The sequence below is a fragment of the Globicephala melas genome, chromosome 1, assembly GCF_963455315.2.
Source record: "Globicephala melas chromosome 1, mGloMel1.2, whole genome shotgun sequence".
Classification (NCBI taxonomy): Eukaryota; Metazoa; Chordata; class Mammalia; order Artiodactyla; family Delphinidae; genus Globicephala; species Globicephala melas.
The window spans coordinates 62,594,591-62,611,569 of NC_083314.1; the positions used below are offsets into that span (position 1 = coordinate 62,594,591).

At 44.3% G+C, this 16,979-nt stretch overlaps 1 protein-coding gene across 3 annotated transcripts in view; it reads left to right on the forward strand.

Annotated features, from left to right (window-relative positions):
• Positions 1 to 15,696, forward strand: part of FAM78B (family with sequence similarity 78 member B) — a 103,750-nt gene extending 88,054 nt beyond the window's left edge. For 2 of the 3 annotated variants that reach the window (XM_060296940.1, XM_060296948.1), the window contains 2 exons: positions 3,607 to 4,532; positions 13,623 to 15,696. In XM_060296940.1, coding sequence (XP_060152923.1) covers positions 3,607 to 4,129 — 523 coding nt within the window. In that variant the 3' untranslated portion in view covers positions 4,130 to 4,532; positions 13,623 to 15,696. Of the gene's footprint in view, positions 1 to 3,606; positions 4,537 to 13,622 lie in introns of all 3 variants that reach the window. The other variant, XM_060296945.1, reaches the window with a different exon arrangement.
• The last annotated feature ends 1,283 nt before the right edge of the window (positions 15,697 to 16,979 follow it).

Genomic DNA, 16,979 nt, shown 5'->3' on the forward strand with positions numbered 1-16,979 from the left:
ATTTTACAATTTGTATGGAAACACAAAAGACCCCAAATAGCCAAAGCAATCTTGAGAAAGAAAAATGGAGCTGGAGGAATCAGGCTCCCTGACTTCAGACTATACTTCAAAGCTACAGTAACCAAGACAGTATGGTACTGCCCCAGAAACAGAAATATAGATTAATTGAACAAGATAGGAAAACCAGCGATAAACCCACGCACATATGGTCACCTTATTTTCATAATGGAGGCAAGAATATTCAGTGGAGGAAAGACAGCCTCTTGAATAAGTTGTGTTGGGAAAACTGGACAGCTACATGTAAAGGAAGTAAATTAGAACACTTCCTAACACCATACACAAAAATAAACTCAAAATGGATTAAAGATTTAAAGGTAAGGCCAGACATTATAAAACTCTTAGAGGAAAACATAGGCAGAACACTCTATGACATAAATCACTGCAAGATCCTTTTTGACCCACCTCCTAGAGGAATGGAAATAAAAACAAAATTAAACAAATGGGACCTAATGAAACTTAAAAGCTTTTGCACAGCAAAGGAAACCATAAACAAGACGAAAAGACAACCCTCAGAAAGAGAGAAAATATTTGCAAGTGAAGCAACTGACAAGGGATTAATCTCCAAAATTTACAAGCAGCTCATGCAGCTCCATATCAAAAAAACAACCCAGTGCAAACATGGGCAGAAGACCTAAATAGACATTTCTCCAGAGAAGATATACAGATTGCCAACAAACACATGAAAGGATGCTCAACATCACTAATTGTTAGAGAAATGCAAATCAAAACTACGAGGTATCACCTCACACCAGTCAGAATGGCCATTATCAAAAAATCTACAGGGGTTTCCCTGGTGGTGCAGTGGTTGGGAACCCACCTGCCAATGCAGGGGAAACGGGTTCGAGCCCTGGGCATGGAAGATCCCACATGCCACGGAGCAACTAAGCCCATGTTCCATAACTACTGAGCCCTGCACTCTAGAGCCCATGAGCCACAGCTACTGAAGCCTGCATGCCTAGAGCCCATGCTCCGCAACAAGAGAAGACACCGCAATGAGAAGCCCGCGCAGCGCAACAGAGTAGCCCCCGCTCACCGCAACTAGAGAAAGCCCTAGCGCAGCAACAAAGACCCAGCACAGCCAAAAATAAATAAAGAAATAAATAGATTTATTTTTTTAAAAAATCTACAAACAATACGTGCTGGAGAGGGTGTGGAGAAAAGGGAACCCTCTTGCAGTGTTGGTGGGAATGTAAATTGATACAGCCACTATGGAGAACTGTATGGAGGTTCCTTAAAAAACTAAAAATAGAACTACCATACGACCTAGCAATCCCACTACTGGGCATATACCCTGAGAAAACCATAATTTAAAAAGAGTCATGTACCACAATGTTCATTGCAACTCTATTTACAATAGCTAGGACATGGAAGCAACCTAAATGCCCATCAACAGATGAATGAATAAAGAAGATGTGGCACATATATACAATGGAATATTACTGAGCCATAAAAAGAAACGAAATTTAGTCATTTGTAGTGAGGTGGATGGACCTAGAGTCTGTCACACAGAGTGAAGTAAGTCAGAAAGAGAAAAACAAATACCATATGCTAACACATATATGTGGAATCTAAAAACTACGGTCCCGATGAACCTAGCGGCAGGACAGGAATAAAGACGCAGACATAAAAGAATGGACTTGAGGACACGGAGAGGGGGAAGGGTAAGCTGGGACGAAGTGAGAGAGTGGCATGGACATATATACACTACCAAATGTAAAATAGATAGCTAGTGGGAAGCAACCGCATAGCACAGGGAGGTCAGCTCAGTGCTTTGTGACCACCTAGAAGTGTGGGATAAGGAGAGTGGGAGGGAGACGCAAGACGGAGGAGATATGGGGATATATGTATATGTATAGCTGATTCACTTTGTTATAAAGCAGAAACTAACACGCCATTGTAAAGCAATTATACTCCAATAAAGATGCTAAAAAATAACTGAATAAATAAATAATAAAATAAGCTACAAGGATATATTGTACAACACAGGGAATATGGCCAATATTTTATAATAACTAAATGGAGTATAAGCTTTAAAAATTGTGCATCATTATATTACACACATGTAACATATTTTGTTCAACTATATTTCAATAAAAATATTTAAAAAGAAAAAGTAAAGTCGTAGGATATTCTATCACTTCCTAAGAGAAGAACTTCATTTCGAACAAGACCTCCCCCTCTTAGCTGATGAGTGGACAGTCTCATTTCTTTCCTTAATTATTAAATTCTCATGCAACACTGCTGAGAGTCATTCTTGGTCCCAGGAAAGGATTTATGGAGGACGCATAGCCAGGTTCTGCTGACTAAACGTCTGCCCCTAGGAGGACCCAGTCCATCTTCCCATGGCAGCTCTGGGAGCTGCTAGCCCCCTGGATAGCCTGAATGCCCTCCACTCTGGCTTCCTCCAGCATCATGTGAGGACACTTCAGAAGGCAGTGTAGCACGGTGGTCAAAAACATAGACTTTGGAGTCAGACAACTCCAAGCTCCATGTCTTACAATCTGTAGAACCCTTGTCATGTACCTTAACATCTTTAAGCCTCCACCCTCTCATGTGTAAATGGAAATAAAAATGTATTTATTTTGTGGGATATTTTGAGCATTAACTGAGATGACATAATTAAAGTACTCAGCACGGTGGTTGGAATAGTGCAAGCATTCAGTAAGTATCAGCTATGATGATGATGATGAGTAGTCCATAGCACTGGGGGAGACACATGGGCTAAGAGTAGGGCACATATGCTCCTCCTTCCCTCTGTTCAAGGTTGGGAGCAGCCAGGAGTAACAAAGCACCCAGAATGGCAAGTTTGCTAAACTAAGCAATTAGACTTCCAGGCTGGACTTAAAGTTGATGGGAGAACAACATAGTAGAGACTATGTATGCCAGCCTATGGCACAACTTGCAAATTGAAGTGTTTTCCCAAAGGTGACCATTATCTCCTGTGTTATCAGTTTCTATGTCTGTTTTCTAAATGCTGGATTGGCCAATGACTAGAATTTAAACAACTTTCTTTTTTCAGTAGAAATTCTACTACTTTGATTTCCTAGGAAATCAGTATAACCTTTAACCTTACCTCCCTTTGCCCTCCTTTCCACCTGATACTTCCTTCCAAGTATGTCAGATTTCAACCACCACCTTTTCTTAACAAACCTTAGAGACGGATACTTCCTGAAAAAGTGGTTTTTGCAATCGAATGCCTCTAGGTAGTTCATTACAATTGCACCATTCCAGCTAATTGTTGCCTCATTGCACCATTCCAGCTAATTGATGCCTCTTTGTGGGTCTCATAAATGCTTCTTTGAGCTTTTTGCTTCCAGTTGGACCAGCTATGGCTTAATTTAACTTGTTCTGGTATTGCTTTTTTATTTTTGATTTGTTCTCATTTAATCCCGAAACAGCACAGCATAGAACTTTTTGACCTGAATTCCCCTCTGAACCTCCCATTTTGCCCAAGTTGACTGTGATAGTAAGTGGTGGGCATCTCTCCAGCTTTTGAAAAATTCATTCAGCCTCTTCTTTTCTTGTGCATCTCTTCTGCTTTGCCAGGTCAAGCTGGGAACTGCCTGACTTGAGGGAAGGGAGAGTAAAAGCCATCAGTGACTCAGATGGGGTGAGCTACCCTTGGTACGGGAACACCACAGAAACTGTGACCCTGGTTGGCCCCACCAACAAGATCTCCAGGTTCTCCGTCAGCATGAATGACAATTTCTACCCCAGTGTGACATGGGCAGTGCCAGTGAGTGACAGCAATGTGCCACTGCTCACGAGGATCAAGAGGGACCAAAGTTTCACTACCTGGCTGGTGGCCATGAACACCACCACGAAAGAGAAGATCATTCTGCAGACGATCAAGTGGAGGATGAGGGTGGACATTGAGGTGGACCCTCTTCAGCTCTTGGGGCAACGGGCCCGGCTGGTGGGCAGGACTCAGCAGGAGCAGCCCCGGATCCTGAGCCGGATGGAACCTATCCCCCCCAACGCACTAGTGAAACCCAATGCCAACGATGCCCAGGTCCTCATGTGGAGGCCCAAGCGGGGGCCACCTCTGGTTGTGATCCCTCCTAAGTAGAAGCAGACTGGCCTGACTGCGTGTGGAGCACACGCCACTGAGACACACAGTGAGGTTGCCAGGGGTGGCAGGAGCCAAACTGAGTTTCTGAGCCAAAGCAGACCTCGTGGTTTGCCAGCCTTTGCAGCCACTTGTGAAGAGTAGAGCTGCTCCTTGGGTGGTACAACCATAATCCTTAGGAAAAATCCCTTCCTTTTAGGAATAAAGAAATCACTGATTTGACAGACTTGCTGTGATTACCATGCAAGTAGCCATATTTTGGAGCTGACCAGGATGATTCTTTGAACTATTGACCATTTCTTTCCTGTGAGATGCAGGGGATGGAAACAAAAGTAAACAGTGCCTGTGGCAAATGCTGCTTCCCAACCAATTAGAAGTGGGAGTGAAAACATCCACACCAGGTGTTTGTAAGACATACAGTTCCACTGCCCAACTGGAGGGTGCTGGGGAAAGGGTTGGAAGGAAAGTCAGGTGGTGAAGAGAAAGGGCAATGGAAGGAGGAGGGAATAATTTGTTATTGCAAAATAATACCTGTGCATGTCTTAGTTAATCATCAACACACTCACTGGAATGAAAGAAACGCTAAGAAAACTGGAGACGTGATATTGGTTCCATTCTGAGGGAGAGCCTCCTAGGAACTGTCCAAGTTGCTGACCGTAGTTCTAACTGATGGTGACTCTCAATGGTTCCATCTACCCACCTCTTTCCAAAAACTGCTTATTTAAAGTATCCTCAATCACAGTATTTGGATAGATAGTTCTGTATTCTGCAATAGCTGTGATATTTGGGGCCTTCACCATGTTTTTAGTGAAACCCGAATTGTGATTTTGTTTACAGCTGCTTATTCTGTTCCCATTACCAGCCCTAAATTTACAAAAAGATAATTGTTTATAAGCCATGAACCCATGTAGAGTTTCAAGAACATTTCTACAAGTAAGAATAGTATTTTTACTGTTACACGTTCACACATGCAAGCACACATGCCAGGATATATATAGCATAATTACTAGCAGATTTGCCAGCTGTACCTGCATGTGTGCTTATAGGTTTTATGCATACCCAGTACATATACTGTGTACCTATATATGTTTATTTTAGCTCAACTTCACAGAAGCTCAACTCTAACTGCTTGAGCATTTGTGAGAAAGTGCTCCATACGTCTTAACTTCAGACTCTTAATGAAAATCTGAGTTACTCACAGTAAGCAAACCTGTATTGCTGAGATCTTCAGTCAGGCCAATATAAACTTTTAAAAGTATCCAGTCTTTACCATAAGGATCACCACAGAAAGAGCTTTTAAATCACTACAAAAAGAGCTTTTCCTTTTATCCTCCATAGTGCTAATTTTGATTGATAGATAGATGATAGATAGATAGATAGATAGATGATAGATAGATAGATCCTTGTTCAAACCCCCCCATGCAAAATAATTATAAAACTCTCATAATATCATCATGGATTTTATGGGTGGATACTGCCAGCCTAATTTCAGAGACGAGAGAGTTACGATTCAACACAATTATTACAATCCAACACAATTATTACAATCCCATGGTTGGCTCCAGTGACCTGTCTTTTATCAGAGTTTGAAAAGGGAGAAGAAAAAACAGGATGACTTGTTTATTACATTTATTAAAAATGCAATTTAGTCTAATTTATTTCAGGTCCCAGGAGATGGTGCTTATTTACATGAGAGGGTTAACAGAGCCGCTCCAAATTATGTAGTGTTTTGGAGTGTATCTCACACCCCAACCACCAGCTACTCTCTTATAGATCAGTTATTGATGGCAAGCTGAGCTATTTATAACACCACGTTAATGACACATCGGTGACTCACAGAAGACCTGGAGACATTTCATTTAGAAATAATTCAGCTATTACATTTGGATTCCTCTGTCGCTTCCCATGTTATGCCTCCTTGTTTTATGGGAGAGGTAGTCCCAGAGAGCTCCATGGTTTAAATATAAAACTGCTTGATTTCCACGCTGATGTCAGAAACAGGACTCTCTCCCTGTGAATGAATTAGATGCTACCCTTATGGAATTCTGGAGTGTGGATACTTATCCTGGAATCCAATCCCTGTTGGCCCTACTTTAAGAAAACCTGATATTTAAAAATCTAAAATTGTAACAAACAGAAGGTTAATGAGGAAGTATTTTTTACATTGCAAAATACTACACAAGATTTCTGCCCATTAAACTAAGACATTACTTACACAATTATGTTTATAGCATAACTTTTATCGTATTTATAAAGCAAGGTGCTACATACTTAGCTAGACTTGTTCCTACTGAAAACTCACACTTTTCAGAGTTTTAAAAGAAATGACCTCCCACAAGTTTTCTGGAAAATTATGTAACAACAAAAATGAGAAAAGTAGATGGGAAAGTGCTTATGAAAGTTAAAGGCACTGTGCAAATATACATTATGATTATTGTCAGTGATACTGTTGTGAACTCCATAGTTGGGTCTCTCAATTCTGAAATCAGCCTGGCAGAATGCTCGATTGCCCTGCAGCCTATTATTCTAAAGTTATAGTTGCTTTACAAGGAAATGATCCCTTTTCTTTCTGTCATCCTTAGATCATTACCTTTCAGCTAATCAGGATATTGCCGAATGAAACTCTCCAACAAGAGAGAATTCACCTTGAAATCTCTGTTGGGGTCACCCCCATCTTCTCATGAGGCCTTTCTTCCCCTGACAGTCCCTGGGTCTGATACCAGACACCATCAGCTTAAAGGGGCTCCTATGGTGCCTTGATTAGGTTTTAGTTGGGTGGTCTTAGTACTATATTTGGATTCTAAACACATATACACACAACAGTTGGCACAAGAGTTTTTAATTCCTGTGTGGAAAAGAGCATTTCATTAGGTCATAGATTCTTTAGTCACCTCTGAGATTTTTTTATTCCATGATCTCAAGGAAATTGAGGTCGAGCTATATTAGCTCATCTATTCAGGGTCACATCATTCAAGGGGTCATAATTAGCAGCAGAGCCAAGAGAAGACCCTAGGTCTCCCATATCTCATATCACAGCATGGTCACACTTACCTAAGACCCACAGCTTTCCCCTTGTCTCCAGCCAAAGCATTGTCATCAACCTTGAGCCATTCACCCTTTTAGCACTAGAGACAATTGAATCCATCCTTTAAAGAATAGGGGGAAATCCTTGTCACAAGTATGTTCAAAAAATGAATGTTCCTGGTTTCCCTTTATCTATGCAAGCTGTTCTGAGATTGAACTCTTAATCTGGGCCCTTTGCAGCATCCTACATTCCCAGTTCATTGCTTTGGTCCACAGCATCCAGCAAGGTTGGAGGCGAGTTCATTCTCTGCCTCCCCTTCCATGGGCCTTTTTGCAACTCCCTCCTTCCTGGTGCTAGGAATATCTCACAGGTCAAAATCATGTTCTCTGCAGTAGTTCTGAGCAGTAAAATAAAAGAACTACAATTTATGGAGTATTTTACAAAAGGCTTCCACATGCATTTTCTCATCCCCAGACAGTCTTATGAGTGTAATATTGTTGTTGATATTGCTATTATTATCCCCTTTTTACAGACAATAAATTGAGATTCAAAGGAGTTAAGAGACTTATCCATAGGCACACAAATAGAAAATGTCATGAGTTAGGATTCAAACTGAGCCACTTGACTCCAAATCCCATGCTGTTACACTATGCTGTGGTGCCTCCCGCGTTGTTCCCTGCCTAGAGAGCACAAGAGAACGAAGGAAAGGAGAAAGCAAGTCACTTTCACCCACACAGTCATGTAGTCCCTACCAGTCTACTAAGTGGACATATTAAAATAAGAGAAGTAACACTGTTTTCTTATGCAGAAAACTGTGTAATCCCAGGGAGATTTGCCCAGAAGAAAGCCTGTTGGGGGCTACAGTGTGGGAGCTGGCTGTCACTCGGCATCTCTTAACACAGTACTGGTAATTAGTGGAGTAGGAAATCTGCTCTCCTGGTCTGAGAATCCCTGAAACACCAAGAGCACAAAAGGAGGAGGAAAGCACGCATCCCACAGCTGAGGTCCCAGCTGAGCAAGGCCCTGCCACCCGCCATCCCTCAGTGCGTCAGGAGCAGCATGTGGGGCAGAGGTATTGGAAACAATGGCTTTCCAAGCTCCGGTTGGCACCTTGAACATTCTTGCTAGAACTGAGGGCACAATTAAACATTGCCAGAGCCAGCTCCCGACTGAGTTGCAAAGAAAGATGTAAACACACACACACACACACACACACACACAGACCCGCTACACTCACACATGCTTCAAGCTGAAAAGAAAATTAATTAAAACCCCAATGAATGCCCGAACTCTATAATTAAGCCTAAAAGATCCTTAGATAGAAAGGGAGTGGAGTAAGCCAGCTCAGTGCCCAGAGATATTTTTACCCCAGAGTCTTATTGCCATTAATTTCTTCTGAGATCTTGAGTACATCTGGTTCCAGTTTCCCTGGTAGGACATCTGCCTATGGAAGGCCTTCAGAAGAGTTGCCAGCTCAGTGGCCAGAGGACAGCCAAGGTTGTTTGGCCATCATTAAACACTCTTATAGGAATGCCTCTAGGGAGACGGACTGCAGTTGCTCTCCTTGGTCAGCCATGCTCCCTCCCATGATGGATCCCATCACTAACTAACCTCAGTCCTCCTAATAATTCTTTTGAGGTCTGCAGTGCTTTACAGTTTACAAAGGGTTTTTACCTTCCTTTGTGTGGAGTAAAAAACATCTCTAATCAAGATAAAAAATCTTAGTATTGGTCTAATCTTTCTCTTCTTATTGTTATTAATAATAATAACTCCCATTTGATTAGTATGCTGCAGTTTGCATAGCACAGACACAAAAATTTTGTCACTTGATTCTCAACAATCTTATAAGGTCTGCTTTATATCCCCACTTTACTGACAAGGGATTTGAAAGTCAAGTGACCTGTCCAAGGTCACACTAATATCAGTGGTGCTCTTAAGATTTGAATCTCAGTCTTCTGGCACCACACTTTTACTCCATTCTCACAGAGCATTTTCTCCCTAGTTAAATGCAGGCATCCTTCTCTGCCTGTCCAGCCACTGCTATTCCTCAGGCAGGGCTGACTGACTAGCAAAGGGAGTCTTTGCAGGGTCACCCTAATGGATCTCTGGATGCACTTTGTCCAGACAGAATAAGCTGTCCTGAAGAGTCTGGGTTCAGCTGTCTCAGGGTCTGTGCCCTCAGGTGATTTCTCTCCTCTTCCACCTTGGAAGAGTACTCTGAGTCAGGAGGCCAGAGCCCAAGACCTCAGCATGACTTGAATTTTCTAAACGCAGCTGATGAACTAGAGCTTCAGCAAATCACGTAATTCATCTCAGCCTCAGTTGTCTCCTTTGTTAACTGAGCCACTAATACCGCCCAGCCAACATCATAGTCAGGAAGACACAGCAGGATGATGTCTGGAAACACTCCAAAATGTCTAATGTGCTGCCTGATGTAAGGTTTTGTCACTTCAGTAGAATCATGGGGCCCAGGGTCAGTTGCAGGTCCTCAAGTGCCATTGAATTGGACGCCCAAGACCATCTCAGGGAAACCCACTGTCCCTGCCAAGGGAGACATGTCCTTGGGGGAAGGTGGGGCTTCTGAGCTCCCCCTGCCCCCAGACACCTTGATGGAGAGAACTGGACCCTGGCAGTCAAGAAAAGAAAGGAGACCACTGCATAGCCCTGTAGAAAGCAGCTCTGGGCAGAATTTATAGCTGGAATTCCAAGAGTTCCTTTCCTTTTGGAAAGGAAAAGAGGTTGATCGGATCTGGGCCGGACTTGAAATCCCAGCACAATTTGCCTAGTTTAAGTCTCCTGGAGAAGCCAGCCGGAGACAGCTATGTTTTTCCTGTCACTGGCTCAGGCAAGAGATGCAGAGGGAAAAATTATTAGCATTATATGTATATATAATTTTATGTGGTTCTCCACTGGCCTGTCTGTCCCTGGACGGTTTTTGATGCCCCACATCTTGGCTGGGACGCCACAGTTTGTAGGTAACATTACAGATTTGGTCACGTGGGTGCACATAAAAGAAGGAAATACTTTTTCCAACGCTGCCTCCACCCCTAAGCCGTCTCACCACCGTGGAGGCATATTTGGCTGTGGCCCCTCTCTCTGCCGGCCTTGCCTGCTATAGCCCTATTCCACATGGCCCCATCTGGACCAGCCACATAGCCTGCTTCAGGCCTACTTCCCAAGGCTCCCTGCCCCAAACCCCAATCTGTGCCTCACTGCCGGGTGGGCCCCACCACAGACTTTCTGGGGAGAAAGGTAATTTTGCCCAGCTGGAGAGTGGTCCTGACGAGAGTCTACTATCTCTTCTCACCAAGGCAAATGTGAAAACAGGCCTTTGGGTAGCAGGCCACGTGGCCTTGCAAAGGAGGCTCTTCTCTGCCTCAGGGCTCCTGTTTGTCCTTCACTAACCCAGAAAACGTGGCCTGACCCTTAAAACAGCTGAATGCTGGGTCAGAAATGCCCGGGAGAAGGGAATATAGACATTCGAATTACAGCAGTGAGGGGAGAAGGCCAAGACACAGAGCGGCCGCAGCCCAGCTGCACGCAAACCTCCCTGGAGACTGTGAGGGGCTCTGAGAGGGGTGCACGTGAAGCATTTGAATGGAGAGACGGCTGAGTTTGGGGCTGACCTCAGGCTGGCTGAGACCCAGCATCACTAGCAGCAGGGAGGAGACAGGAGGGAGGACGGAATGCTTTGCTTCAGGCCAGGCCCGGGACTAGCGTAAACCAACCAAGGTGCCTGGGCTGGAAAATCTAAGAAGGTGCTCACTCCTGTTTGCAAGCTCTGATTCTGTATCTGCTGAGAGGGAGCCCCCTTCAGTGTCTGCCCTCGGCACCTGGCTCGCCTCACCCCAGCCCCAGCCCTGCTTCGTGCCATCTTCTATGCACTGTTCTCTTCACAAGAAGAGCAGATATGGGAGGGTGTTGTGAGACCCCTCTGGATACTCACTCTTACAAGTATTTGTAGGGGGTGTCTACTGTGTTCCAGGCTAAACAGAGTCAGCAGGTAGACAGTGCTCACAGGAAACTATGGAAGCCACTCATTTTCCCCTTTGGAGTCACACATCACAAAAGGAACCCCAGAATCTTGGCAAGTGCTCCCTTGGTCTGCCTGTTTGGCCCAAGAGCTCAGTGAGGATGGCTAAGGTGACAAGGCAGCACTCTGTCAAGCTCTTTGAGCTCTTCTAAAGAAACGCGCTGGGGAAAACCTACAGCCACATCAGTACATGCACGGCTCTGGTGATGAAGGGAACAGCTGGTTCTCTTTCCATCTGCTCTCATCCCATCACCCCCACCCTTCAAACCAATTAGAATATTCCACACAGATGTGATCCAATGAAACGTTAATTGGAAAAATAACAGGAAGGATAATACATGCACTTCAGCCTAAGAACTATTTCAATAAACTGGGCTTTGAAAGCAAGACAGCCAATTAGATTATTTCCCACTTCATTCCCTCACGTACCAGAAACTATAGAAAGCTATTACTTCTAATTAATTAGGAAAGAGAGAAGGACTCTGCGTATGCGTATCAGGTGAACAGGGACTGAGGCACTACCCCACTTACCTCTTCATGCACAGTGCACATGCATGCATGCATTTACACACACACACACATCAGGGACTAAAGACTCATCTACTATCTCACCTGGAGAATTTCATGGGTCTTCTGAAACAGCAAGAAAATACCTGCTCCTAAGAGCCACTCACAAAATCAAAACAGAGAAATGCCTTCTTTGGGCATGTTTATCAGAAAGGAAATGGGGCATTTCTTATGAGAGAATAAGCAACTCTAAATTCACTTGGATTCCAAACTTTCTGCATCCGAAACAGTCTTGTCTGTTCCTCTTCAGTAAAGAAGGAAGCATCTCCCAAGCCTATTTCAAATGCTCAGGAGGGTCTAGTGGACCAGGAAATCTGAGACCCCTGAGGCCTGATTTTTGAATTGACTTTATTATGCAGGTCAACTGCACTTTTCCATCTGTGAAATGGGAAGAAGACCTGTCCTCAGTGCCACAGTCACCCCTTTAAAGGTTTTAGGCTTGTGGGAGCACACTGACATAGAGCTCTGACCTTCTTGTGCCTTGCCTTGGGGAAAACTGATAGACAGAACTCAACCATGCAGCTAAAATATTTTTTGTACAAAAATTATGCTAACCCAAAGGCATCCTTACTGTGTAATTAATATAATATGAATAACATGATAATGAATATAATAGTCATGTAAAGCAGTCATCATGATGATACGAATTCTGCACACAGGCAGTGTGGTCCATCGGCAACAGAGAGACTCCGAGGTTGTCTCAAAGCCTCTGCACACCTGTACCCACTTGGTACTCTACTCTCCCCCATCACCTACCATGTCTGTCACTCTGTGCCATGCACAACATCAAGGGCTGGCAGAGCCTAGCGCAATCAGTGCCTCTGACCAATCGCTCACTGCAGGAAGAGGAACTCGCATTCATTGACACTAGAGCATGGTAGCTATTCCAGAGCACAAGGTGTAGGGCGGGACAGTTTCTAGAATGGCTTCTAGGCTATAACTCCTCACTTGCATGTATAACGGGGTTGTCTGTAAACTTCAAACAATTGGAGCAAGTTTATTTGACCATATCTACAAGAACTTGAAATTTGGCTTCTTTCTGAAACTGAAACCATGCATAAAATTTGAAAATGCAACAGTGTTCATTTAGAATCATAAGAACTACTTATGCCATTATAGCAGTACATCCCTGTAAGCAAACCCAGCATGTCAATACTCCAACGAAACAAAGCATACAAAAATGATCAGGGAAGAAAGAGGAAGATGTCCGATGCTTGGATTTACCTCAGAGCAACTCCTTTCATACGCTCAAAAATACCCTTTTTATTTTAAAACTTCAGTTCACCACTTCTTCTTTAGGACCACCACTATTACATGAAGCAATATATACAAGTACCCCAAAAAATAGTGGCAAATTTTTTTCTTTTCTTAAAGAAAAACTGATTGACAACTTCAAGTTGAATAATACAGGCATATTCAAAAAGTTTTAGCACAGTTGAAATGTGTGCCCATGCACAGGTATACTGGGTGAGCCATAGGGTTCTGGTGAATCAGCGATTCTTGCAAATTACCTTGTGCTTTTAGATGCTGAGAACCAAGGCCATGGAGGGTCTGGTATTCCCACCCATTTCTATAGATCCTTTTGTGCCTTGCTGATGGGTTACCCCTATAAACAATCTAGAATCCCTTAATATTATTTTAGTTTTGAATCATTTTTTAAAGAACCACATAAATGCTATAGATCATCTTGACAGAGCAATGCATATGTAAGTAAGTACCCATAATTTTGCATAAAAATCTCAGGGTCGTTGTCCCCTTGCAATCTATTTATGGAACCCAGATTATGAACATCTGCTTTTAAGGAATGACATTCTTTGGTCACTGTCTTAATGCCCATTTTATTTACATGTCTCCATGTCCACATACAGGTCACCTAGTAGGACAAGGCACACCAGGAGCAGAACCACATGGCAGAGACTAAAGAGGACGAAATGAGCGATGGCTGGTGGCTCCAGAAGCTGAAGCCCTGGACAGCTGATTTCCCATTAAAATGGGTGCCATCCTACCTGTCTCCTCGCCATCCTCCCATCCCCTCATCCCATGACCTGTACCCCTCCCACCCCACCACGTGCCATGCAGCAGTCTCCATGGGCTAGCTGGCTGGCTGGTTGGCTCCTGGGGAGCTGTGTTAAAGTGAGAGTTGTGCCTGCTGTATCTTTTTTTTTTTTTTTTTTTTTTTTTTTGCGGTACGCAGGCCTCTCTCTGTTGTAGCCTCTCCCGTTGCGGAGCACAGGCTCCGGACGCGCAGGCTCAGCGGCCATGGCTCACGGGCCCAGCCGCTCCACAGCATGTGGGATCTTCCCGGACCGGGGCACGAGCCCGCGTCCCCTGCGTCGGCAGGCGGACTGTCAACCACTGCGTCACCGGGGAAGCCCATGCCTGCTGTATCTTTTTGTGTGGAAAGAGTGGGTCCATCCAGATCTCAAGTCCATGCCCATCCCTCTAAGTGAAGCTGGGATGAAGTACTGGTCAGCTTGGACTTCAGATACCTAAAATGTTCCAGCATTGGTTCCCAAACCCTGCCTGCCCTGCCTACACTTTTGGGTGAAAAACAGAGGGAGTATGTATCTCCCCTCTTTCTCCCTTCTCCACATGGGTGGCCAGTGTTAATACTCTCTCTAGATTTCTCTGATCCTTGGAGAGCCAGGGCCAAAGCAGTCTTATTTCCCCTACATGGCCAGGCTGGGTACCTTCGGGTGACCAAGGGCAAAGTGTATGTCACTAGGATCAGTGGGGTGAGGGAAGAACCACCCTAAGAAGGCAAAAAGTGTGTGCATTATTTTATTTACTGCCTTGCTTATTGATTTATTTATTTATGAAATACGTATTTATCATACAGCAGAAAATCTACTCCCATCTTTGAAGCACCCAGCCCCAGAATTTGTCTTCTTGGCCCCATGGGGCACAGTGAATTATTTCTCTTTTAAATGACAGAAAACAGTGGGGGAAATTCTCTCCCTCTGCCCAAACACCTCCACCTCAAGCAGATTTGAACCAGAAGTGGGGTTAGAAACCACCAGCTAGTGAGGCTGTAAAGCCACACACATCAGCAGAGGCTTGACTGTCCAAATAGAAGCTCTCAGAAGCCCCTAACCTACCCCCTCAGATCAGTCCTCCCCTTCTCCTTCTTCATGTGCATGATGGTGTCTAGCCACTCAGCTCCAGCCTGACCATCTCAGAACCAGACTTCTCGATTGCTCTGGCGCTGTCTTCTTAACTAATGCCACATGCACATTAGAGACACCTGAGGAGCTTACAGAAAACCCAGTTCTGGTCCCCTCCCCAGCTCATTCCAGCAGAATCTCTGGGGGTAGCCTGGCCCTGGTATTTTTAAAAGGTCACGCGGAGGATTCTAACGTGAGACTAGAGTTGAGAAGCACTTCTAGTGTCTTCTCTCCTTTGCTTCTTCCCACCACCCACATCCTTCACCCTTTATTTCCCAAGCTTTCTTCAGCACCAAGAATAGGAAAAGGCCATTGAGGAATGATGAGTTCTCTTCCCATTCCTCCAGCCCTGAACCTTCCCCATCTCTGACCCTTCCCACTGAACTTTCCCCATCAGGTCAACCAACCTGAGCAGATCCCTGGAGAGCTGGAAGGTCCCTCCAGTTGTACATAGAGGCTGGTGCCTGCACCCAGCCTGGAGGCTGCTCTCAGACAACTTCCAGGTTTTCTCAGAGCAGAAACCTACCGTTTCCCAGATTCTTTCTCTACTTGCCCTTCCCCCAGGCTCCCAGACTCCAAAGCTGGAGACATTGATTCTCCAAATCCCAATCCAGATGGGAATGCCCGTGCCCAGTCTTTATAACCCAAGCCCTGGCCATTTCTGCAGAGCCACCTGAATTGAATGCAGGTCTACTGATAACAGAGAAAGGAGTCACATTGCCCCAAGCCAGTCCTTTCCCCAAGAATTGGACAATCCATACCCCAGATGGCTAATAAGAGACACCTCACATTTCACACTTACAAGATCTCCACTGCTGAGTGTGAGTAAATGTGTGTGTGTGTACACATGTGCACACAATATATACAAATCATAGAGATATACTACGTTCATAACAGACCCAAGTGAATTCTATATTGGATATATACACAGAATGTTGTAATATCTACAAACTGTTAGACACATCACACACACACACACACACACACACACACACAGCCTAGGGGAACTTGTGATGTGGGAAGGGTTGTTTTTGCTACCCCATCTCCCTCAAAGGTTACTCTCTTGCCCCCAAGTAACCTCCCGGGGCAACTACTATGTCAAGCACACCCTCAGCTGCCCAGCTGGTCCCTCTCCTGTATCCCATATCACCAAGCCTTGTTTCCCCATTAGTCAGAATGTCCCTGCCCTCCGTCCCATCTCTCAGGGCCCTACTCTCTGATAGATGACAGACAGTTCAGTCAGTGGGTGCTAAAGAGTTGATTGTTACCCCTCCCAGGTGACATTTACGTCTTAATAGGGGCTACAGATAAATGCCTTAATCTGAAGGAGTGGCCCTCATGGTGGGAATTTCAGGCGTAGTGGTGGGCCAGTAGGGGAGATTATTTTTTATCAGAGGGGGACTTTTTACAACCCCTCAAATCACACCTATCTCTAAAATCAAACCTTCGTCAGTGCATGAACACAGTCAAGCACACTTAACCTATATACACTTTCCATAATTTTGAGACACCTCTCTTATACCGGCCCTATGTTTAAAAATGAAAAAAAAAAAAAAAAAAAGGAACCAGCTAAATTAATTGAAATCGCACTGGGAAGTGTAGCCTATTTTTCACCGGCCGCCAGCCATCTGGCCCACCCTACCCTGTTCCATTTCCCTTCTGCTCCTTCTCTTTTCTTCTCCTACCACATCAGTTCATCGACTTGGATGTTCTCTCCGTGCTCTCCTCACCCATCTCCCCACGTGTATTTCCTTCCTTTCCTGTTTCCCAATTGGAATTGTGCTGTTTTTCGGTGTCGTCAGGACAAAGAGCAGGTTAAAAGCATGAGCATGTGTGTATCACTCTGAAGAAAGAGAACCCAGGTATTCTGCTACAGTTTGGAGAAAAACCCAACGAAGGAAGAGATGAAAGCTGGCTCTGCAGAGTGCCTTAAAAATGACTTTAATTAGGAAATTCTGAGTCGTCAGTCTTTGGATGTTACATAAACTCAAACAGATGTTGCATTTCACTTCTCTGGGATTAAAAAAAATGTTAAATACAGTATGTATTCAACAATAACAA